At 43.3% G+C, this 24,721-nt stretch overlaps 1 protein-coding gene across 1 annotated transcript in view; it reads left to right on the top strand.

Annotated features, from left to right (window-relative positions):
* The window catches only part of emid1 (EMI domain containing 1), a 52,383-nt gene that overhangs the window by 20,171 nt on the left and 7,491 nt on the right, over positions 1-24,721 (top strand). The window contains exons 4-9 of the mRNA XM_022759368.1: positions 18,822-18,911; positions 19,019-19,080; positions 19,186-19,318; positions 20,860-20,904; positions 21,005-21,112; positions 23,211-23,318. Coding sequence (XP_022615089.1) covers positions 18,822-18,911; positions 19,019-19,080; positions 19,186-19,318; positions 20,860-20,904; positions 21,005-21,112; positions 23,211-23,318 — 546 coding nt within the window. The remainder of the gene's footprint in view (positions 1-18,821; positions 18,912-19,018; positions 19,081-19,185; positions 19,319-20,859; positions 20,905-21,004; positions 21,113-23,210; positions 23,319-24,721) is intronic.

Raw genomic sequence — 24,721 nt, 5'->3', positions numbered from 1 at the left:
ACTGCATCTGGGAAATCATAGAAATAGGCTCAGATGTTAATACATTTGTTTAATTGTACTCTGCATGTTTTAATACAGTATATTTGGACATTATTGCTGCCAGAGTCTGTTCTAGAGAGGTCACTAAGAAAGTGATTGATTGTTCAAATGTCTACAGGTATGATTACTTGTATTACTCTTCTCTGTCAGGAACAAATGAATAGCGGAAATAGTGTGAGATTAAAGTGCCACAAAGACTTGTACGGTCCGGATGGATGGATGGGGCAAAATAAGCATGTGTGTGACTTTTACACTGGACACTTTTGTTCATGTCTTATTTCCATCCGATATTCTCCGTATGACCATGATCTTACCCTAAACTTATCCTATAGTTTTTGTGCCCGATGCCGATTTTGTTGTTTCGTTTATAAGACATGTTGGACTCTGTCTATTCTTCTATGATATTGTATATAGTATTTCAGCCCGGCTGTGCAAAATGACACAGAGGTTGAGTGTGCATGAGTCAGCCGGTGCACAGATAGAGGGATCATCACTGAGCCTTTTGAAATTAGCCCTGAGGCTCTTTGGCTGTATCTCTTGTATGAATTATGATAACACACAGCACTCCTTGGGTTTTTACCCTCATAACTTCACTGAAATAAGGAGGAGGACTTAAGTGCTAAAACAGTATAAACCAATTACTTTGGTTTTCCACTTGTGTTGAGTCTTATCATCTCACCGCCGAGTGATGTCATGTGTAATTCTGAAGCTTCCATAAAGCTTTAAACTGAAAGACTTTTTTTTTTTTTATAGTGGTCTGGTGTATAGTTTTATGTAGATTGGTATATAATGAGTTTTAAAGGTTGATCTGCCCTAAATTGTCACTTGTGATTTTTACAGTTTTCATAAGTAGTTTAACAGTCTGCAGATAAAACAGTTCCCTAAGTCAGCACAGTCAGCCTTCATTTTGTGTGTGGATGGTGAAACTTAATCTCTCAGTAGTGACTTTTATGAATCAATTAAAACACAATGAATAGAGGGTGGGTAAGAGGATTAAGATCTCGTAAGAGATGCCGTCGATGGTTTTGGTTGACTGCTGCATCATGAAGTCCTTAATAAACCGCTGCTCTGTACCTTAACCTCTGTCTGTTTTCTACTACTGTGAGAGGAGGGGATGAAGAGGGAACACTTGTTTTGCTCACACACACACACTCTTTCCATATCTTGAAGTGCCACAGTTTGATATACTGTACTTCAGACGTTTTTGGGCTTGGAGTCAGACAGTGGGACACATCCATCCATTTTTACTGCAGCACCAAATGTCTGGAGAGATCAGGTCAATCTCTGCCAAGACCTCCAAGTCTGTTCCAGAGCACAGCTCACACTGCCAGATATCAGCGATGAAGAGGGGAGGATAGAGAGGATACACACATCATGTTTGGACTGCACACATACACACATACATGTACACGCTGGACGGATAGACACTACTAACATACACACACATGGGAGACATATTTAGTCGAGACAGGCCAGATGTTTTATGTCAGTGTGTATGTGTCGGAGCGCTCCGCTCACTCTGATGGAGGAGTGTTAATCTCTGGAGCTCCGAGCTCGGCGCATCGCCACGGCTGCTATGACCGGCACCGCTCTGATAAATGACACCACGCTGACCACGGGGGGTCTGGCCTGTATGTGATTTAGACCTGAAGAGCCGTAAAAGTCCCCGTGCACCACAAGTCTTTGATAGACCTGGTGTGACTTGTCCCTTGTGAGTCACTGTATGATAATCGATAACAAAACTTTTATCTTCACCTTCAGTCTAAATATAACCACTCATCTCTGAATCACTTTTATATAATTACTGAAATAACAAGGACATGTTGATATGATGATTAACACTGTGATGCTGATTACTGTATGTCATTAAAAAGCCAAACTGTATAATTACACATAAATCATAATCAAGTGAATCATTTTATTCAGTCTAGTGCAGTGATGCTGTCAACATCTAAACATCCCTTTAGTCCCTCTCAGGCCTTTTTTTCAGATCTTCACTTACTACTATTTATTAATTGATCGACCAAAATGATGCATAAATAAATAGACAGATATTTTTACGTCATTTATCAAGCAAAAACTGCGGTAACATTCTCTGGTTAAAGCTTCTCAAATGTGAAGATTTGCTGTTTTTCTTTGTTTTAATTGCTGTTAGGTGATATTTCTAAATGGTTGATTTATATTGGGCTTATACTTTGGACTAACACTTACTCGCTTAATCAATCATGAAAAATAATCATTTACAGCCTTAGTTTTTTTTTTTTTTTTTTTTAGAGGCATTGCTACAGAACACACTGGTGTTACTAAAGTGTCTACTGGGGAGTTTAGTTTTCTCTTTTCCTCGATCGGCAGTTTCTCACAGTGTGGGTGTGAGGGAGTGCAGGGAAGGCGGTTGTTGAAAAACTTTGTGAATGCCAGCCGGGAGGAGTTTGAAGGGGAGCCTGTGTTGCTTTGTAATGCGGTGCTGAGATAAGGGCCACATCCACCACGTCAGCCCCTGCTGGAGCCCTGCAGGGTCAGCCGACCCCTGTCGACCTGAAAGTGTGATCACACAGTCTGTTTTATTGGCCGACAGCAGCAACATGATTGATGGCTCGGCATTGTTTGCTTCTCGTTTGGCCTGTTGTTTCTCTCTGCTGTAGAGGCGGTGATGGTTCTACGTTTTGATCTGTGCTTCCTCTGATCCTGTAATCTGCTCCCACTCCCCTGCATGGGAGGCTCTCCTCTGTATGTGTGTGCGCTTTCATCCTTGTGTGCGTGTGTTCACACACTCAGCTCTGTCTGTGGGCATGTTGTGTTGAAGTACTTTTCAGAGATAAGACCCTCATTCTGGTGTGATGGCAGAAGGGTAGAGGATGCAGGGAGTGAAAACACTGTGAATAGAAGCATCAATTCTTCCTCCCGCTGTTTCCCTTTTTTCTTCTCCTCTCTTATCTTTAATCCTTTTTCATTTTTCCCAGCAGTTTTCTAATTTTTTTCTCTCGCAGTGATCCTGCAGAAGAGGCAGTAAATTGCAGTGCGCTTGCAAACTGTGGGAGAGTTTGTGGGTCTTTGGGCTGAGAGCGACGGAGAATGAATGTCACATGAACACCGGAGCACTCCATCACCTAGCAGCATCTCTGCCTTGGCAAACTGAGACAAGGAGAGAAAGAGCTGGACATAAAATAACATTGAAGGATGAATAGTGCATCACTGAGAGCTTTCCTAGATTGAATTATCCAGCGGCCTCCACTGGTGTGTTACAGCCAAAAAGCGAGCAAAAACCTAAATCCCCACATCTGCTCTACAACTCGGAGCACTCATTCTACAGTTAATAAATCTGCCTTTGAAACTTAAAATACCCTCAAGTAAAACTGTTTATTTTAATGTTTCAGCTCATTTCTTTCCCCAAAAACTAATTTTTAGATTATCCATCGTTCGTTGCTGTACTTATTTCATGGTGGAATCGGAGGGAGTATTATTTGAATTCCGAATGGTACGAAAGCTTGTTAATGGTTGTTTGAAAAAACAGTATTTATTTTATTTTATTGACACACAGTGCATGAGTGCAGGACAATTCATACTATTTTGTTCATACCTGAGCTTTTAAACCAACAAAATAGCAGCAAAAAAATGGTTGTTAATGTTATTAACATTTTTCATTTCTGAGATTTATAGACGTAATTCACACACACACAGAACCTCAGCAACACTTGCAGCATATAAACTCTTAGATTTCATTGTTTTCATAGTATACCATACTTTTTGGGAAAAGACCTCCTCTGTCATGTATCATTCTGACACATCTGCATGTGAACGTTCCATTGGCTGGTGTATACGCTTTTATATTTATTAACTTTTTAAAATTCTTTCTTCCATGCTCATCCAGTGTAAATGTTCTTTGTAATGGGTTGTACAGTATGATGACTCACATGAACGCCACAGTGTGAAATGTGTTGCTGGAGGTTTGACCTCCTCAGACTATTTACCTTCTCCATGCAAGTAGCTGAAGCTGTTCCACAAAGTCCTACTGAAAATAAGAACCTTCACACACAGGCGTGACAGCTTTTTTCTTTTCTTTTCTTTTCTTTTCTTTTCTTTTCTCTTTTCTTTTCTTGTCTTGTCTTTTCTTTTCTCCTCTTTCCTTTTCTCTTTTCTTTCCTTTTCTTGTCTTTTCTTTTCTTTTCTTATCTTTTCTTTCCTTTTCTCTCCTTTTCTTTTCTTTTCTTTTTCTCCTGTGCCCAAACACTCCAGGATCTTGTACTAGACACTGACTTGTAGAAAAACAGCCGCTCCCCCGTGTCTGTATTTTTGTCCTCTGCACTTCTTAGCTCTGGATGCCCCTCTTTAGCTTATCATCCCTTTGTCAAGCGCACAGAGCATGCATACTTATCTCCAATGGTGCAAAACACAAACAAACCGTAGCCCCCCGTGTGCATGAGGGCCCGCTTTATTTCCATCTGTCAGAGGAAGCAGACATGAGACAGAACCACTTGCTGGAGTAACACTGCCCAGACCTGAGGGGTTGTCACTGGGTTCGGGTGTGTGGGTGTGGGGGCTGGCGTTATCCAGACAGAGCAGAGATGGAACATGTAGATGCAAAAAGACGGTGCACAAAGGGCCTTCATGAGTAATAATCTTCCATCTGTACTGATAGAACAAAGAGCAGGAATACAACATCAAGATAATTCACTGCAGCTTAAGTGGTGTGCACACACAATCAACTTTTTTTTGTTTTGTTTACCAGACCATGCCTGTCATGATTATTCTTATCTGCAGGGTGCTGAAATCCTCTGAAGGGCATTTTGTTTACTTCCGAGGAAGTTTCCAAAACATGCTGCATGTAAGTGTTTGTCATCAGGATTGAGATGCTAAAGATAGACTTTGGCTAATGAGCCTTTGAAATTCCTCCATGCATTTTTTAGTGTCATCCACTGCCTGCGCTGTGTGTCTGTGTGTCAGTGTGAGTTTTCTCCTTGAATACTGCACATGCACAGACACACTCACCACGCATTAATATCTGAGGATATACTCCGTTTATTTTTGGTGTGCCCAGAGGATCTCGCCATGTTACCCATGCTAATCCTGCTGTTGTAAGACCAGGGCTCAGAGCTCTTTACCATCTCTGTGTATTTGTCTTGCTGTGGGCTATTTCGGTAATTCAAACACTTTACACATTGTAATGTCACGATGAAGACTTCCTCCTCTTCATCTGGATTAAAGAAAACCTCCTGTTTTTTCAGACAGGGTAAAGGTCAGACGCTGTATGGATCCGCTGAGGTGTTCTGAGGTCACTGCAGATCCATCTCCGTGTTTCTTTTGTCTGACGTCTGTTTTGATGGATGTAAGTTTAGCCCGAGTAAAACCTGCGGTGCTGTGTGAGTGATCAGGAGAATGAGGTCCAGATTGCTGCACAGTCTGTCACATGTTTCATTTATGTCTTCCTCACGAAAGGTTTCTGATACTGTGTAAACTAAAGGCATGACAGGGGAAAACCATGATTAAAATCTCCCTCGCTTGTGATTTGTGTTTTGTGTTTTTGTAACCTCAGTGAGCTGAGGTGCAGCATACCTGCATTATTGCAGGAGTTAAAGCCTTACCTCCTGCAGGCCAGCCATCAATCAGCACAGCGCCGGTTGGCGTTGTGCTGGATTAGCGCAGGTTTGACCCCCACCAGGTGTGTGCGACCTGTGTCAGCGTCTCACGTCTCGCCTGAGGTGTTGTGTTCCCCAATGTCTCCCTGCAACCCTACTTGACTACAGGTTTCGCTGTTCCACATACTATCACCCTGAACCCAAAAAGCCCAATAAGCTTTGATCCCACCCTGCGGCCCCTGGAAGTAAGTGGGGTTTAATCCCCAGAAAGCCTTAGAAAGACACAGAGGAATGCCTGGCACACAGCTCACCATTCACCCAGGGATTAGACTGAGAGGAGCTTGGCTTCACACAGTCATTTACTCCACTCACTCTATGTGACTATATATACATGTGGGTTTGTGATGTGTGCGTGCATATGTACATGTATGCAAATTCAGCACGCATGCATGCATACAGGGGGACAAAATAATCTCAGAACTTAGAGAGGACTTTGCTTACACCGCCAGAAAGCCAGGTCATATTAGGCTGAATGCTAATTAGCAGCATTTGCCAGTAATGAAAGAGGTTTGGCAACCAGCTCTTTGATACTTTAGTCCTATGCAAGTTTTCAGAGCAGCAGGAGCTCCACAGAGGCCAAATGATCTGTGCCAAGGCTGACTGCACTGATCCACAAAATAAATTAAAAAAATGGTGGGTGTGAAGAGAAACCCGCCTCCAAATCAAAAACAAAAACAAAAAAACAATATATATCATGTTAATAAGATCTCAGTCATCCATCTGTATCACAACAAATGTTTGCAATATTACACATAAAATAATCACATTGATGTTCAGCAGCATCAGACAAAACCTTCAGCTACTCATTTCTTAGTTTATAACTCAATAATTCATTTGGACGGAAGACTTTTGTAAAATATGAACATGATATGTTCATACCATCATGACATGAGTCCACTGAAAGCAGGTAAAGTATAATGTTATTGAATCATAACACAGCCCTGTTGCAAAAGATGACAAAAGAAGCCAAAGACTTAAAAGGAGGAATGAGGACATAATGGAAATATTAAGCTAGTTTGCACTATGTCTGAGGTTTCTCACTGTTTCACCAGTGATGAAATACCTCTCTGAATGAAATGATGCAGTTAATAAACATCTGTAACCCAGAAATCAACCGCAACAGATCACCATCCGGTTTGATCACACCGACACTCCTCTGAACAGATTTTTTTGATACTCTATTGATCCTCGAAGGAGAAAGCTGAGAGCTGAAAACGCAAACCTGCCGGCTTTAGTTCAAGTTTCAGTTTCTGCAGCAGCAGGATTACGTTTGTCTACAAGAAATACTGAGTGCAGAGGCCCCGTCTGTCAGCACACTGACAGGAGGGATGCAGTAGTATCAAGTAGATGACTGTGTTATTCAAACTCATGTCACAGATGCACAGTACCGTCAGCCTCCGTCCTGTGTGTGTGTGTGTGTGTGTGTGTGTGTGTGTGTGTGTGTGTGTTTTAACAGGTGCACACTTGCACAGAAATGTATAATGATGTAGAGAGTGATGCTCAGATTTGGCATGAAGTCAATGGTGAAGACAATGAGGCAGCAGTGTGCAGCAGACTCATCAATCTTGCACTGGACCTGGAGTGTGGAGGGAGTGATGTTGATCCTGGCACTGTGCCACAGCTTTGAGAGCTTACCCATATGTGACTGTTTGTATGTAATAGAGCATGAGTAGGTAGATTTCATCTGATCTAATGGAAGGGATGTGCGTCTGATGTCAGTTTACGTTATGATTTCTTCTACTGTCTCACCTGGGAGTTTTCTTAGTAACTGCTCCATCATGCGGTTTTCTGAGGTTTTTGCTTTCGCTCTGAGCTCAAAGCAAAGTTTTTATTTGTGGAGAGAATATGAGCCGTCTAAATCAGGGGCTTTGAGAGCCTGCTGTTGGGTCAGGTCTGCGTCTACAGTAATACACTGTATGCGACTCAGCCAGGTTTACAACAAAGGACTTCTTCAAACATGCAGCATGTTGGACGCACAGACACAGCCGGCTGCACTTTTATCAGCCTGCCTTCCATGTCTGCTTTCCTTTCATGCATGAACGTTATCTGCTGTCAGGGAACCTGCAGATATGGTAGAGTGTCTCTGTAGTGATACATTGCGAGAACCTATGAGCCCTAAAGGGTTTGCGATGCTTAAAACAAAAGAAAAAAGTTTGTAAGCTTTGTATCCTGTTTGTTCATTGTCTGACCACATCTAAAGGCTGAAGTGTTTGTGTCTGTTTCAGATGGCGGGGGTGAAAAGTCAGTGTGAAGATGCAATAATTGTTCCAATGGTTATGACATTGCACATTTTTGGAAAGTCTCGAGTTGAAGGCTTTCGTGATGTTGTTCTCATCTGTATACACAAAAAGATGATGGAAGTATTTGTGTGAAGAATGAAAGAAAAGAGAGAGAATTGTATGTATCCATGCAGACGAACAAAAGCTTTGAATGCACTTCAAAGTCACTTTTATTGGGATCTTTTTGGCGCCATTGTTTACATCCATGTTTGCTAGCGAGCAGTCCTTTTCTTTACACTTCATTTGAGACATACTGAGGCCTTAGATTTTGGTAGTTTTTATAGCACTGAAGGATAATATGGTTACCTAAAGACTGAGCATATCTTATTTTTTGACTTTTGAGTTTTTAAAACTGTCTCCAAATCCCATCATTGCACCGACATGTCAGATAAACACAATTCCTTCACTTCAACAGCAGTTAAAAAAAAGACAATAAACAGGTCATTCTTGAAATTGTGACAGTCAAAGAGAAGAGTATTTACTCGACAGTTTATCTTTCTACGGACTGTTTATATTGGCAGTCATTCATATTTACAGCGATGAGGGGAATATCTGACGAGAGGAGGTTGCAAATAAAATTTCTTCTCACAGGACTCCTCTGCCTCCGTCCCATTTAAAAGTATGTAGTGAAACAGCAGTCTTCAGCTATTTCAGTATGTTACATCTAACATTTTTCCCCCTGACAACCCTCTAAAAAGGGCCGAATACCTCCACAGTAAAATGATCCGAGCTTATGAAGGCAAAATGGAGATTAGGGTGTTATATGAGATGTCCCAAAGGAAACCGACAAATCAAATGATTTGTTATGGTGGAGGAACTGGACAATGCTCTGCGAGAGGAGCTGAATCATGAGGAAAATGGAAACAATAGTGAAGAAAGATTTGGCCTACTTCTTACCACACGTCTGCTGTTCTCAGTTCATTTATAGCCCTGCAGAGTGAGGCAGGTTTATGGTTTGCTATTGAAGCAGAATATCTTCCTAAGGGGAGCTGGAATAGCTGCAGTCTGGCAATCATATCTTGGCTCTGGATGGATGAGTGCAGTCACTATCGCACAGTCATTGTGTTCAACTGGAGCTTTTTTGTTTGGTTGTCATGGATCCCGCTGCACGGTTGTCAGAAGGGACTCGATTGTTTTTATTGTTTACATGGGTGGTTAAGGAAAAATATAGGTTATTGAAACCTTTTTTTCTTAGCAAGGCGTAGTCTCATGTGTACTCACACACAAATCACGCCACAGGAGGGAAATCACACTTGGCTGGTGTGGCAACAGGCCGCTGAGCCCTAATAAGTGAGTGTTCAGACCAACCTTGGACAAATAAACCATGAGTTGGACTGGACGTGTCCTTCAAACACTGAGGGCAAAGGATTTACTCACCCAGGGATCGAGTGTGTACGGCAGAGGACATGGGGCAGGATGTTTAGCTGAGGGTTTGCGGATTGGCCTGCGCGCTCTGCTTGGCTGCAGCTGTGGGCAGAGAGCTGGAGCGCTTGTCAACCTCTGTATGGTAATGAACAGGGTCAGAGTAAAGGGTCTGTTGGCCAAGAATTCAGCAGCATGTTTTTGCAGAGAGCAGCAGTGTGTACACTCCTCTCCACTGCTGTTCCTATTGCAGTTGGTTAGTTCAACATCTTTTTATTGTTTAGTCTTTACAACCTATTGTTTGGATATTTCTGGTGCTGCAAAACTTTATTTTTGTAACTTTTGTCACAGCTTTGATCTTATTCAGTGTTGGGCAGTAATGCAGAACTTGGGTGCAAATTACTTTTTTAGCAGCAAGTAAAGGATTACAATTTGAAATTCAGCAATTACATAACATGTACTAATCTCAGTAATGCTGCATTGCTTTGACGTGTGAGAGGTCGGCTTGTTTGCTGACTTAACAGGAGTTGGATAGAGGGGGTGCATTCAGGGGAGAGACTGGTATGGAACAGCTTGGTGCAAGGGCTTGAGGTGGGGGAATGCAGCCAGCCTCCACCAAAAGGAGAGGAATATCCCCTCAAAAACGATCTTCTTTACATGTGTGGTCTTCTCAGCTGATAGTTAGCTATTGGAAAACCGAAATCCAGCATTACCATAGTGTCTGGTTTTGGTTAAATAAAGGGGATGTGGTGTGTGCAGGATTTGTGCTTATTTTAAGGCACTTTTTGTGAGCTGGACTGAGTAACAAGTAATGTAACTACTTTTTGTTTGCAATTGAATAATTATAATTTAATAACCTTTTCAGTGAGTAAAAAGTTAGAACATTTTTAAAGTTGCTTACCCAACACTTATTAATGTACTTTTGGTCATCATTTCTGTAGGTAATATGATTCTATCCACTAAGTTAAAAGCTGAGACGTCTGAACACGACTACATTGCAAAATTAAAAGTCTGATGATGATTATGCAAACCTGTTTGGACGAGAAAAGGAAAAGGGAATGGTGAAATTATGTCCCAAACAGCCCATGGTAAATATTAATCACATTTACAGACTGACTCTTGGCTCAGTCGTGACCTAGTAGTTTTTACTTCCAACTAAATTTGTTTAGATTTTGTCTAAGAGAAGCTTGTTAACCCGTCGACACCCATATTGTCTATTTGTTGCCCCATTGGTTTTCATTGCATCAATGCCGTCCTGTTCTCAGATCTCAGCAGCCACTTTGATGAGCACCATGATGTCACAGTTGACAGAATGATCGCCAAATGTACTAAAACAAGACCGTAATTGTAGTAAAGTGGAATTAATTGTCCCTTAAGGGAAAACCAGCTGTACATAACATTGATGGGCTTTGCCTGTTTTAGTCACAAAGGCATATTAAAGTGCAAACTCTTAAACAGCTCAGTGCATGATATTTAAAACTTGTGTGGTCAACAGCAATAACTTACAGTTAATATGTTATTGTACATGTATGTGTGTGTGTGGAGGGTTTAATTATAGCCCCTGTTGTTTTCAGAGCTATTGTTTGTTAGCCACTTGCGGCAGCGTGTTGGCTGAAAGGAGTGGGGTTCAATTACTGCGGTGTGGGGGGAATGTTTTATAAGCAGAGGTCAAAGACAAGACGGACCCCTCCCTGCCACACTAAAGCAGCAACAGAGGAGTGTGTGGTTTCATCTAGTCAGTCCTGGTCTGCAGCTTCGCAGTCCTGTTTTTCCCTGTTTCCTTGGTGACCGCAGGAGAGTCGGTTTGAGAGATAGTTGCACATCACAGGATAACATGCCAACCAAGTTCACTGAAGGGGAGAGTGTTGCCAAGGAAAAGTTTACAAAGCAGCTTTTATTCAGGTCAGGCAGGGTCATTAGGGAGGACCCGGGTCTCATCGGGCCTCCGTGTTATTGTGTCTCTCTTAATAAAAGTGAAAGTTGTGAGTGGGATCGTCAGCCTCTGCCACACGCTTTTATTAGACATCTGCTGCTTTCAAGTGGAGGAAATGTTTAAAGACTGCCGAGTGGATTTGTAGTGCAGTCTGTCACGACCACATACTATCTCAAGTCAGCACGCTGCAATTTGACAGATGTGCCCACCACTAATTTTAGCCACTTAACACAGACCACAGCATTGTTTGATTTCATGGCACAGAGACAGTTGTTTCCACTTCTCCATATTTTTAAGTTTTACTGTTTTTGAAGTAATGATAGTGGGACAGCAGCAAATTGGAGTTTTTCCATCTTTAAATTCACTTGAAATTCTTCGGTTTTTATTCTCTCAAGTTTGTGTAAACACAACATTTTCTTTCTCTTTTGTGGCTCTCTCTTTGAACACAAACGGCCTCTCCCGCTGTTGTGGACATTCAGGTAGCGTGTTGCCCACTTAGACGGCCACTGTGCTCCTAGACCTAAAAACAAGCAGTTAACAAAGAGTGGAAGCCGGTCTGCTCTGCTCAGTAATCAGAGGTGAAGGTGTTGAGTGACTGGGAAACAAAGCTCAATTTTCCTGTCATTAGTATCTACGAGTGCCTCGCAGGTATTCTCAGGCAGTCTGGACTCAGCCTCTTTGGGGTAGACAGTTCTGGGTCTCTCGTGATGAAACCTTGTGGAAAATAAAGTAAGCAGGAAGCCTGACGGAAGGGAGGTTATGGAAGGTGAGTGCTGCATCCTGTGCAGAGAGGTCTACCCCAAAGCTGTCTGTGCCCAGTGAGGCCAGTCTCCCGTCCCAGAATGCCAATGGGAGCACATGTCTTTAGACCAGACAAACACCTCTGTCAGCAGACCGCAGTCACCCCACCAGTCAGACCATTCAGCTCGGCGCTGCTCTGTAATTACACACCACCGCCTGCTGGGCAGGGGGGCGGGAGGGGCGGCCAGACTGAGATACAGACCCTGTCACTGCCATCAGCATCACTGCAGGCATGTGCTGGAAAATCAGAGAGTGAGAGAGAGATAGGAAGAGTGAGTGAGAGGGAAGGTGAGGTAAAGACAGTCCTGTCTGGGACAGAGGCGGGAGGAGAGGCGGGAGCCCCTCCTCCTTCCTGTGAAAGATTAGAGACTGTGTGCGTGAGCACATCTGGATGGGCTGGAAGAGCTGAAAGGACTGATGTGAGAATCAGCAGAGCTAGAGCCAAACTGAAGAAGATTAGTGAAGCAACACTGCCGGTCACACACAACTGGCCTCTGCAGCATTTATCTGTGTGTGTTATTGCACCAAAATTATATCGACACGTATTTAAAAACCCCTGGTTAACTGCTGAAGTAACCCGAAATACAACAATGTCCTTCTCAAGTCGAAGTCTGGTTTATATTGTCTTCTAGTAGAAGTCAAAGTAGACTTGCACAACTTTATAGATTAGCACAGCTATCGCAGCTGTACAACTGGACTTAATAAGTTTGCACATCTGCACAGCATACTCTTACTGTACAGTTTTGTAATTATTGTAAGTATTTTTTCTGTATATGTCAATCAGAACAGACAGCAAACTAAGAATATCACTATGCATTGTAACGTATCCTCTGTGCATGTGACAGTAAAGCTTTGAATCTTGAATTCCGATAGTACATCAGTTAGTAATTAATAATGTAATGTAAATTTTAAAAATTAGTTAAACATATTAAAAGTAGAATCACTGACTTTAAAACTACTAGTACATAAATCAGCTCCTCAGGTGCAGTAACCAGACTAAATATAATGAATTATTTTCATTCTTGGTAGTGACTGATGGAGGTCTTGCTCTGTGGAGTGTGTGGTTAGGGTGGTGTGGCAAGTGTGCGCTGTGCTCTACACTGCCTTTGCTTAAGTGTCTGTGCTGATTGATGAGGTGAGATGTGTGTGCATGAAGTGAGAACCTCTCTGACCCTTCGTGCTCTCACCTCAGGGTCCTGGAGGCTATAGCATGGTTTTATTTGCAGCAGGTCTTTGTAACACCTCGCCGAGACTTGTAAAGCAGAGCAGATGTAGACCGGCTGCCTCAGTACACTTGTTTTCAACTTAAGCACTGTGAAGGTGAGGATTCAGTCTCACTTTTCCTCCGGGACCAATTATCTGACCAATTCTTATAGCAAGGCCGCACTTCCTTCTCACCTGTAATTACATCTGAACCTGTCCAGTGTGTGGCCTGCCCCGCTCTCAGGCTGAGAGGTGGGGAGGCAAAGTGGCAGTTCCAAAGGAAGGAAATGATGAAGTGTGTCCCACCCTTTAAGTCCGTCACCTAATAAAAGAAACCTGTGACCCTGGGAAAGCACAGTAAACACCGGGGTTCAGATGCAGTAAGTGCACTGAGTGCTGACGACCAGATCCATCAGCTGCATGGGAGGTGGAAGCTGCTGATGAGCCTGCTTTAATACTCTTTAATACTGGCTCAATCTATTTGATTTGAGTCGACAGCGACGAGGGTTTCCTCTGGTCCAGCAACCTGTGTAGAAGAGGGGGATGCACCGATCCATCTTTTTTCTCTCCTGATGCCAGTGAAAATACCTCAGCTAAAATTATCTGCTGATATCTAGTACTGATAGCAGCGCTTTATTTTTCCCCAGAATTAAAATTTATACACTTTACTATAAGGAACAATGATGCAGCCTGCCATGACAGACTGAATGTAACTGATTGCAAGTACTGAATAGTAGGGTCTGCAAAAATAACTGGGTTTAACACAGTTCCTTTTTGGAAACAGAGTATTAGACAGGGAAAAGAGAGAGAGAGAGCGAGAAGGTGAGAGGGGGAAGAGCAGAATGAAACAACACCAGGTTCACATCACCTCAGTCTGTCTCTTTTGAGGAGTACACTCTTCTGTCTGAGTAGACACTGTGTGTGTGTGTGTGTGTGTGTGTGTGTGTGTGTGTGTGTGTGTGTGTGTGTTTATCTGAGGGCGGCAGCAGCAGACTTCAGTTTGTCCGAGGCAGCGCAGAGACAGAGACAAACGCCTCCCCTGGTTGGCTGTCAGCAGCTGGTCACTAATGATGCTGCGGCGCTGAGCTCAGCTAATTGACCAGACAGAGATGGATCAGGACCTTGCTCTCTGCTGTGTGTGTGTGTGTGTGTGTGTGTGTGTGTGTGTGTGTGTGCGTGTTGTCATGTTTGCGTTCGCAGCTGTTGCCAGGCCCTCTACTGTATTTCCCCACAGGAACTTAAAACTTTCAGATACCACTGTTAGACTCAAGAAAAACAGTCCAGATAAGCCTTTAGAGGCTGTCCAACACATATTCTGCCTCAGCCCTGTCTTCATATATTCATCCACCCTCTGCTGCAGACCATATGACAGGACAACACAAGCCTCGCTCCTACAGTCATAAAGCTCCGTAAGGCCGGCCTGTCTGCAAGCTGCCGAATCTCTCTGCAGAAGCGGAGAGCAAATAAACCCCAGTAGGTGGTGAGCTTCAAGGATCAGGCAGTCAGTGCAGCTGAGTGTGAGATGTGTGTTTAAGGGGTCTGGCTGGCAGGGCTAACTGGGCTCTTAGCATGAGGGCTCTAGTTTATTTTCACTGGGAGAGTATCACTGAAGGAATGACCTTGGCCCATTAATAATGCCATCAATGTGTGTGTGTGTGTGTGTATGTGTGTGTGTGTACTTGTCACACACACAAACACACACACACCAACCAAAACTGTACACAAGAGCACATGCACAACACACACACCTTATTTTGAGGAGTGAGAGGTGCAGCTGCGGTTTAGGTCATTGTGCCCTTGGCTCTCACTCGGGTGGTACCAGCAGAGCTCCAAGTGTTTTTTCTTTACGGCCAATAGTAATAGGACCTTTGGAATAAAGCTGTCACAATAAGAACGTACTAATTTAATGATAGTAGCAGCCAGGTTCTTAATGTTTTAGTGGAACCGAAGTTCAGTTCCAGGGTTTCCCTCTTCTGCACAGTTCACAATTGGTATAAATGGCGTCTCACTTTTGTTTCAAAGTTTTGGAAATTATTATCCAGTAAAAAGCCACTTCAATCCCGTGTGTTTTGTTTCTGGCAGAAATTGCAAGTTCCCTATCAGTAAAATCTAATGTGAGTGGGAAAGTGAAATATGATGACAAGTGATAACTCTGTGCACATTTATCACCATATGTGAACTGTGGTTTGTCTCAGCTGAATCTGGACACTGTTTGGCTACAGATTCATTGTGTGAACAGACAGCCGGCCTCATATTGATGCATTACACAATGAAATTTAATTTAAACAAACTTATATCCATTACATTATAGTTCAGTTTCACTGACAAGACAATATTTTCTTTTCATTTGGTGGGCTAGTGGCCAGTTTACTCACTTTCGGTGAGTCATGTGAAGCAGAGGAAGGTGAGAAAGTCCTGTATGGGTTCCATGTGAGGCGCACCCGGGTAACTGTGTGGGTTGGCAGACGTATTGCCCAGATTTCGGGAAAACACTTTCATTGGTGTGTCTAACCATAGCCATGTATAGAGTCTATGCTGTAAAAACTCTCATAGACTTTTTGATGGCTTCACAGCTCCATAATAAACTTCCCTTTAGATAAATTTGGTCTGAAAAAGACGTTCTGCAAAATCTGATTTGCTTTTTAGAGTCTTCTCACCACTGCCACAGTCCTAACACCTTTTCCTGCTGCTACAAAATACATTTATACACAAGCTACAGTGCATATCATCATGTGCTCGAGCAGAAACAGTCCCTTAAGCAATCCTTCATAACTGACTCAATATACACACTCATTATGGAATAGGAAAAGATAACCTTCTTGCTGTGACCTTCACCACTCATATCTTCCTCCTTTTCCTATGAGATTATTGCACCAGAAGGGGCAAAGATTATTCAAAGTGTTTGTAAACAAATAACTAAGCTAAGTGTGTGTGTGTGTGTGTGTGTGTGTGTGTGTGTGTGTGTGTGTGTGTGTGTGTGTGTGTGTGTGTGTGTGTGAGAGAGAAGCAGAACAAGAGACAGAGCTGATGTCAGGACGGCCTCTGGCCCGCTGAACTCTCTGCAGGGGTATTTCTCTAATGAAGAGCTCTGACTCAGTCTCTGATTAGGGCCCAGTGCAACATGGGGGCAAAAGGTCAAATACATTCACACATTTCTTTGACCCCCCAAAGGGGCAATTAGCCCACTGAGAACAAAGAGTGGACACAGTGAACCGTGTCCATCAGGGGGCATTCATTAGCTGTGATGATGTTATTGTTGGCTAAGAGAGCGACAGATCACACTCGAGGCATCCAAGTCATCGTCTGTCTTCAGGTATTACTTTAACGGAGCCTGGATGTCCACACACACCACAGGCCTTGTAGATAACACACTGTCACAGGAGGAAGCAAAACAAAAGATGAGGACCAGAGAGGGAGAGGGAGTGTGTCAGAGTTGTGTGTGTGGGAGACAGTTGTCCTTGTGCCAGAACTGGCTTAATGCTTCATACAATAGCCCAAGTGTGGGTGAGGGGGATCTTGGCGCTTAAATGTTCTTTTCTCTTAGAGGGAGAAGAGGTGCCGTTGGGAGGGGAGGGGCTATATTTCCTATCCAGAGCCCCTTTTGTAATTGAATGCAGCCATCTCCATGAGCCGAACTCCAGAGAACACATCCCCAGCATGTTTGTGTATACACACACACACACACACACACACACATATACACCTCTCTATTTGTCTCCGCAGTCTTCCCCGTGTGGACTGAAGTGTGGTACAGGCGAGTAAGGAGTAAGTGTAAGTGTGTGTGTGTGCGTGTTCTCCTTGTCTCTGTGCAAGGTTTATATTGTTATCGAAACGTGGAAGAGTTTTCTACGATCTAGTGCACATGCCATAACATTTCAGTCTCAGGTCTTACATGGTTTAAATCCATCTACACTTGTAATCCTCTGAGAAATACCCAGAACCTAAAACAGTGAAATCATGAGCACAGAGGTTGAGGAGGGGGAATTATTGGAGTGGTCTCAATTTACCCTAAACCATGTGTTCTGTGTACTTTTCATACTCCTCCTTTGCCCTCTCTCTCCCTCCTCTTTGGGTAATCACTCAACCCGTTATGCTTCCCTGTCTTAAGTTCCCAAACGTTTATTTTCCTTCGTGACAATAAGCTCTCCATTTTCCTTCTCTGGGTCTGCAGTGAGCAGAGACAGATCATGACATGTGATGTTACAAGAAGTGAGGGGCTTACCGTTCTCCTGCTCCAGCTCCAGTGCTGCAGGTGCTATTTCATGGCTTGTTTTAGCTCAGCGCTTGGCGTTGACTGTGGCTTCTGGCCACCGAATGGAAAGACGTGCGTCCTGCTGGCTAATGAGGTGCTGAACCCGGCCTCATGTTTGTATCAGGAGCACCTGGGCCAACTAGAGCCAGACCAGGCCAAACAAAGGAGTCAGTCTAGCATTTCCACCAAGGTCTGCCCATTCAAAGCATCCACAATCCAGGGACACAAACTCCCACACTTCATAAAGTGAAGGCAAGACATAATGTGAGCCGAGACTGCCCATTCTCTCTGCACAAGGAAACTATTGTTTGTCTTTACACGCCCTCTCTCCCAGGCCTTGTGATTTTATTCTCTATAAAGAAATGAGGATAAAGGAAAGCAGCTTGGCAAAGATGCAACGTGCACAATGTTTGTCTCTTGGAAATGTAAGAGAAGCAAAAGCTGGAACTGCTGATTTCCATGTCTGTCTTTCTGGCAAAATACTAGCTCACCTGGAGGACAGCCACACACTGACAGAAACAGCATGGACGTTATTTCTGGTGAAACATGTTCAAACCAGCCACGGCACAGTCTGTCTTACTTCCATATCACTGGGTGATGACATTACAGTTAACTCAACATGACACACTGACGCCTGCAGCTTATTAATGAGTATTTAGAGGTTGGATCAGTATTTTTCTTCTCTCTTTTTGTTGAGATTTAGTTGTTTTTCTGTTGTTGTCTGTCCAGACCTCTGACTGTCGTCCACAGTCATTGTAACTGTCACCTAATTCCAAGTATACTTGGGATGATTAATGTATTTGCATCGCCTCAGTTCAATAAACATGCTGTTTCTCACATGATGTGATTAATCAATCCTTTTTGAAATTAATTTGTCAGAAAATAGTGAAAATGTATAATTTCGGAAGACTTCAAATGTCTGACTTTTGTCTGACCAACAATTCAAAACTCACAGATATTAAAGTTTCAATGATGTATAACAGAAAAAAGCAGGAAATCCTCACATTTGAGAAGGTGAAACCAGAGAATCTTGGATTTATGCTTAAAGAATGATTTGATTGCTACACTAATCCTTTCAGCTCTAATGTCAGCAGCATACTGCAAAAAATATTTGAACTGATCCCCATTAATGTGGTGGACAAATAGTTTTTGGCCCTTCAAATAACTGAACAGTTCTGGGTGGGGATTCCCATCTTATATATGAATGGAGATAGACTTCCAAATCTAAAGATTGTGTCTTCCCGGTCAAGAAATATGTATAAGTTTAAATCCAAGCCACAGAAATCACACATTTTCTGTCTTTTTATCTTCTGTTACAGAATCAGGGAACCAGCTTGTGGCTCAGGAGGCAATAAGGAAACCATCTACTCTACGGCGGCCGCCTGCTCGCACAGGAGAGTCGATCTCTAGTAAGAACATGTTACGACTTTGACTTTACAACACAACACAATGGCAGAAGTATACTACATGTCTGATTCCTGAAGGTAAAGAAAGCAATTTTCTGTTTTTATTTTAGACTGTCTCAACTGCAGTCGAATCACAGCTTTGAGCGACAGGCTGACCTCACTGGAGGCGAAGGTAAGAGCCGATGTCTGATGTCACTCATTCAGCCACAGCCAGGTCTCCATTAAACAAGCATACTGTTGTAATTGCCCACACTTGTTTTATGTCTTCCTCTACAAGGTCCAATTACTCACTGCCCCGGCCTCCATATCGCATCGCCACCTTCAGGGTAAAGGAGCAACTGCACCAGACGCCTCATTACTGATGGGGGCTGTGCCCGCTCAGGGAGCTCCTGGTGAGCAGGGACCTGCAGGTAGGTACACCACGCTGCCTTGGATGAATAAGTCTTAAGTAAAAAAAAAAAAAAATACTGCATATTTCCATGAACGGGAGTTCAGGGTTTTGTGTTTTGGTAATTGAGTCAGAAATCACTCCTTGCAGCTTTTCTCCATGAGCAGCAACTCTTTATCTGCCCTCTACCTGCTCACCTCTACTCATATCCTTTTTCCTCCTCTGCACACACACTAATTTCCTTTAGCAAAAGTAAGAGCTCAGTTGTCTCTGCCGCTCACTTTTCAGGGCTCTGTGGCTGTGTGGAAAGCAAACACTTCAGAGCATGAAAGTCCTCTCCTTCCCTGGCGTCAAGCCCGGCGCTGGCTGCAGCTAAAAACACAGAGTTCATCAACCCTGCTTCACTGTCAGAAGAGTTTTAAAAAAGTGTACCGTCATATCAAAATATTGCCACTGTGTGAAGGAATTTTCTGTGATTATATAATCTTTCACTCTCTGAACAATTAACCTGATGGCATAAGTTTTCATTTGTAGAAAATTGAGACGGTCCCAGTGAAAGTGGGTGCAGTCTATGAGAGTGTCTGAAATCGCAGCCTTGTTCACTCATTCACTACTCCCCATTTAACAGACACTCAGTTTACTCTGTAGTGAGCAGTAAGTTGAGACTTCAGACACTGACCTTCATAACTGACAGGTATAAAGACGCATTGAATTTGTGGGATTGTTAGCAGAAAGCAGTGTGCACACCATGGGCGCTCTACTGTGAAACCTTTTTGGACACAATGTAGTGAATAAGAATCACACTCACAATTTGAAAACACATAAAACATATGAAATGGCTAATCAAGGCTATTCCACCAATTTCACACTGCAATCCTCAGACTGTAAAAGGATCAAAGCCAAATACATCATCTTTTTTATTCCTCACATTCTTCTTCCTTTTCAGTGCCTAATTACTCAAAATGCAACATGACCATCGACAGTTTAGTTGGAGATTTGGATATGTTATGCTTGTAGCAGTTAATGTAGCCCTCAGCCACTCGATGAGGAGCATGCGAAGCTCATTTCTGTCTAACTCTACGACATCCCCAGATATCTTTTCTTTTCAAACTTCAGCCCCGACCGATGCTGACTCAAGTTTCTTGTCACTTATGCCGCAGTACTCTCCAAGAACTACAAACAATATTCAATTTGAAAAATTGGTGGACTTTCCCTTTAACTATGAGAGCCTTCCCAACATCACTGCAGCTAGAGCTCTGTGCTGAACCCATCACTAAGGTCTAATTAAGGCATGCTACAAGTGAAATCATTCAACCAGATGTCATTTTCTGAAATCTGTTGGCTGAGTCAAAGTTAATTATTAATTAACAGAACAGAAATTTTAATCAGCCCCGATAAACATGGTAATGACAAATGTTTTTGCTCTATTACTTGGACAGAATTCAGAGTTACACCTCATCCCTCAGTGGGTTTTACACTACCTCTTCTCCATGTGGTTTGAGCCCAGATTTTGTTCACAGAGCTACATCTCTCAATGAAGCCATCTCTCTGTTTTCATTACAGGTCCTCAGGGTGAAAAGGGGAGAGATGGGCTTCCTGGCAGAGATGGTAAATTGTAATCATAGTTGCCTTTCACTCAGTGTAAAACCATTTAAGATGTAAACCAGTTAAGGCTTCATGATTACTCATGACTGTTTCCTCCTCTTAGGGAAGCCAGGGTCTCGGGGGCTGCCAGGTCCCAGTGGGCCTCGGGGAGAGGCCGGGACAAGGGGCCCATCTGGAGCCCCTGGATCGAAGGGATCCCCAGGACCAGCAGGTAAGAAGAAAGTAGAAGTACACACAACTGACTGTTAGCAGGGAGCAGATTGGAAGAAATGAACTTCTTAGAATATGTTGACACAGTTTGTCGATAAGGATTTTGTTGTGTGCATGTGTGTCATTGAGAGTGATGACGAGTATTGCAGGGCAGTTGTATACTTGCCTATCCACTTAACTTATTGCCTGTTGAACAAGACATTTAAATGCAGTACTACTGACCAAAGACTTGTGGAAACAACAGTGGAAAAATCAAAAGCCTGACCCGTGAAGTCCTGCTCTAGAGTGTTTGTCTTCCTCTGAAAAAACTCGGTCTACCCACAGACCCTCCAGCGGTAAATGTCGGAGCGCCCGAGGCCAGCTGGTAACTTAATGGAATTCGGGCATTTTGTTATTTGGCTTTTAAAATCATATGTTTCTAAAAGTGGTGTTTGAGTGGGCAGCAAAAGCATTTGTTTTCAGACTGCATTTAAATTCCCCAACATTCGCTGCTGATCATGGTCACCAGCCAGAACAGAAACAGAGGCATACATCTGTTCTATGTATCCAGAGTTCACCGCTTATGTACAAATAATAAATGACCTGATGGAAAAAAGTAAATCCATGGGCAGCTGTGACTTGAATGATAATAAAGTAAATGGCGGTATAAGTTTGTCACGACATCTGCTCTTGCTATAGACTGTTATTCCTATACTCTGGATCATGAAGGGAGTGCCTCTCCTCTCAGGCGAACATATGACCCCTGCTCTGTGCCTGCTGCTGGGTAAAGATGAGATTTAGAGCAAAAGTTAAACTAGAAACCCACTTTCCGAGAAGCGCCATGTGACTTCAATCTGAGATGAACATGAGCTATACGTACACAAATCCCGGGTCCTTATGATTTCCATATGCTTGTGGTGTTATTGTTTTTTCTATCTCCATTACTTCATGAGTACCCAAAGCCAGTGCTGTGTCTTGCATCCAAAGCCATGTTTTCCTCATTGCACTGATTTTTTCATTTTAAAGAGAAAGATAAACACAGGATTGGAATGTGTCCAATATCAGGCACAATGTAGACAAATATGTTTTTGAGCCAGGGGTTATGGGAAAGATGGGGGGGGGGTTAACTTGTGATGTTGGGAGAAGTGACACAGTACATTAATATGAGTCCTGATAAATTACAGGAGAGTTGTATTACAAACTGTGACTCATATTTTGACGGAGCATCCCACAGCTTCTCTAGGGAACCATTATTCTGCAGAAAAGAAAGAAAACTGTTTTCCCAAATATGTCACATAGAGTCTAATGGGCCACTTTGACTGGCCATTTGAGCCACTGTGTCGCAGATTGCAGCTTACAGTCTCTCCAAAGCAGCCAAAACACAGCTGGTCACAGAGCAGTGTTTACCAAGGCTAAGTGAAAACAGCCCACAGAGGTGTCAAATCAGAGCTGTAACAACATTACCTTGCAAAGCTGTAATTAGCAGACTGTCATTGTCAGTTGCATCTGTACATAAACAGAGAGGTGACGAGTGTGGGTGTGTTTGAGGGCAAGAGGTGGTGTTTAGGGGGGGCAGCATTACCTCAGGAGAGTCCAAACAATGAGGTCAGGTGAGGTTGTGGTGGTGCTTTTTTTTTCCACCCTCAAAAAATCACATCTACAAAAGCTAGAGGTGTGTATGCAGGGAGCATTTCATATATATGAACCAGTGCCAGTAACATTTTGCAGAGTTTAATGGGGTTTATTTGAGTTTTCCTGTGTCCCTGAGTAAGTTCCCAGCACCAGCCTATTAAAGACCCTCCTCCTTAATTACAGACAAAAGCTGGCCAGTTGACACGCTGCTGATTTTACTCCACATGTGCACGTACACAGGCACACTCCTGCCAGACACGATTATGATTTATCGTCCAACACTTTATCTAATCTATTTCCTCTCTGGTCTTCGTCATAGTTTATCCTCCTATCACCACATGACCCACAGCCATTTATCACCACCAGGCTGCCACTGTGCTTTTCCTCTCCAGAAGACACTTTAGGATCACATTTTGCTAAGACATGACTCTGAAGTTGCTACATCATGTCGATCACCACAGTGATGTTTCTGTCATCCCTCCTCTCAGGCCCCCGTGGTCCACCAGGACTCCCAGGAGAGAGGGGTCTACCAGGCCTGCCTGGGCCTCCAGGGCCTCCAGCACCAGCCAGTGCCCACATCCCAGAACCAGACCACAGTAAGACCCTGGACAACTAACAGACTTCATACAGTCGCCATGGCACCCATTCCACCCCACATAGTTAAAAGTTCTGTTCGCATTTGTCTTAAAAGAGTACTATACCATACATTCTTCTTCCTGATCCAAACCTGGCTTCTACATTACACACAATGCAACCCAACTGACTTTAGTGAGTGATTTGGGTGTGCTATTCGAGTACCGGCTAATGTAGCCTCAAGCCGCCAACCTCAAGCAGAGATGAGGAGCGGGCTACAGAGGTCTGGTAAGCTCACTTCTTTCTAACTCGACACTCCCCAGCTTTTTTTCATTTTCAAACATTTAGTCTTCAGACCCAAGCAACACTGACTTCAGTGAATATTTACAATGTTTTCATATATACTTTAGTATTCCCTAAGACCTATAAGCAGTCTTTGATATGTAAAATCAGTGCACTTCCCTTTAATTTGCTATGTTTACTTTCCTTGTCATTTTCTTCCCTCTGTGGCTTTGTAAAAATTGGATGACCTCTATTGCACCGCTTATGAATTCTCACACTTTGTCTTTATGGATCTGGACCTCTCCCAGAGGTCAAAAATCCAGATGGAGAGTACATCCATGTCAGAAAACCATTTCACCACCTCCTCCGTGCATTTAGAGGTTTCTTTCTGGGCCAAGCCAGACAATGCTGAACCCATGCTCCAAACAAAATCAACTTACCACAAACCCCGCATGAGTAGATGTACACAAATTCAGTCAAAGCCTTTGTTCTCAGGCAGGGTGACGTAGGTTTACACACTTCTAGCTTGACGCTTCAAACTGCTGATATTCATGCGTTTTTAGCAGCCACTCCGACATGTTCTCTCCTGCTGCGTGAGAGCTCTCGCTAGTTTTAGGACTAATGCTAAACAAAAGAAACAAAGAGAATGAAAAACAGACAGGATGACGGTAATCCTTTAACTGCTACTTGCTCCGTATTGTCTACCCGCCAAGTAGAACAGAATCAAAGAGTATTAAATGGAGGCAGAGACGGTCTGAGATTGACGCAGACTTCACATGCTGGGATGAGAACCTGTCCACCACTGATGTCACTCAACAACTTCCAGATGTAGGCCGCTCAGACAGCTGAAGCGGAGTGTGAGAGACGGATGGGGGCCTGCACTGGCTCATTCAAGGTCAACGGATCGGTGGCTTTTATATGTGGATTCAGTGGTAAAACAAAGTATGCAGCACACAGGTTTGTAAGCTTTGGGTTCCTGTGTGGAGAAAGCTGTGGCTACGTTGAGGTTGGCATGATGATTTCCGAGACTGTGAGCCATTTCTTTCACATCAAAGTAACAGTAGGGAGCGTAAGCGGTGGGGGTGGAGGTGGAGGGGTTCTGTGCTGAGCTTCCTTTGGAAAACACTGGATTATTTGGCTTTTA

The sequence above is a fragment of the Seriola dumerili genome, unplaced genomic scaffold (assembly GCF_002260705.1).
Source record: "Seriola dumerili isolate Sdu_G_001 unplaced genomic scaffold, Sdu_1.0 BDQW01000017.1, whole genome shotgun sequence".
Lineage (NCBI taxonomy): Eukaryota > Metazoa > Chordata > Actinopteri > Carangiformes > Carangidae > Seriola > Seriola dumerili.
The sequence above is the reverse complement of the archived record's forward strand: the minus strand, read 5'-3'. Positions and strand labels throughout refer to the sequence as shown.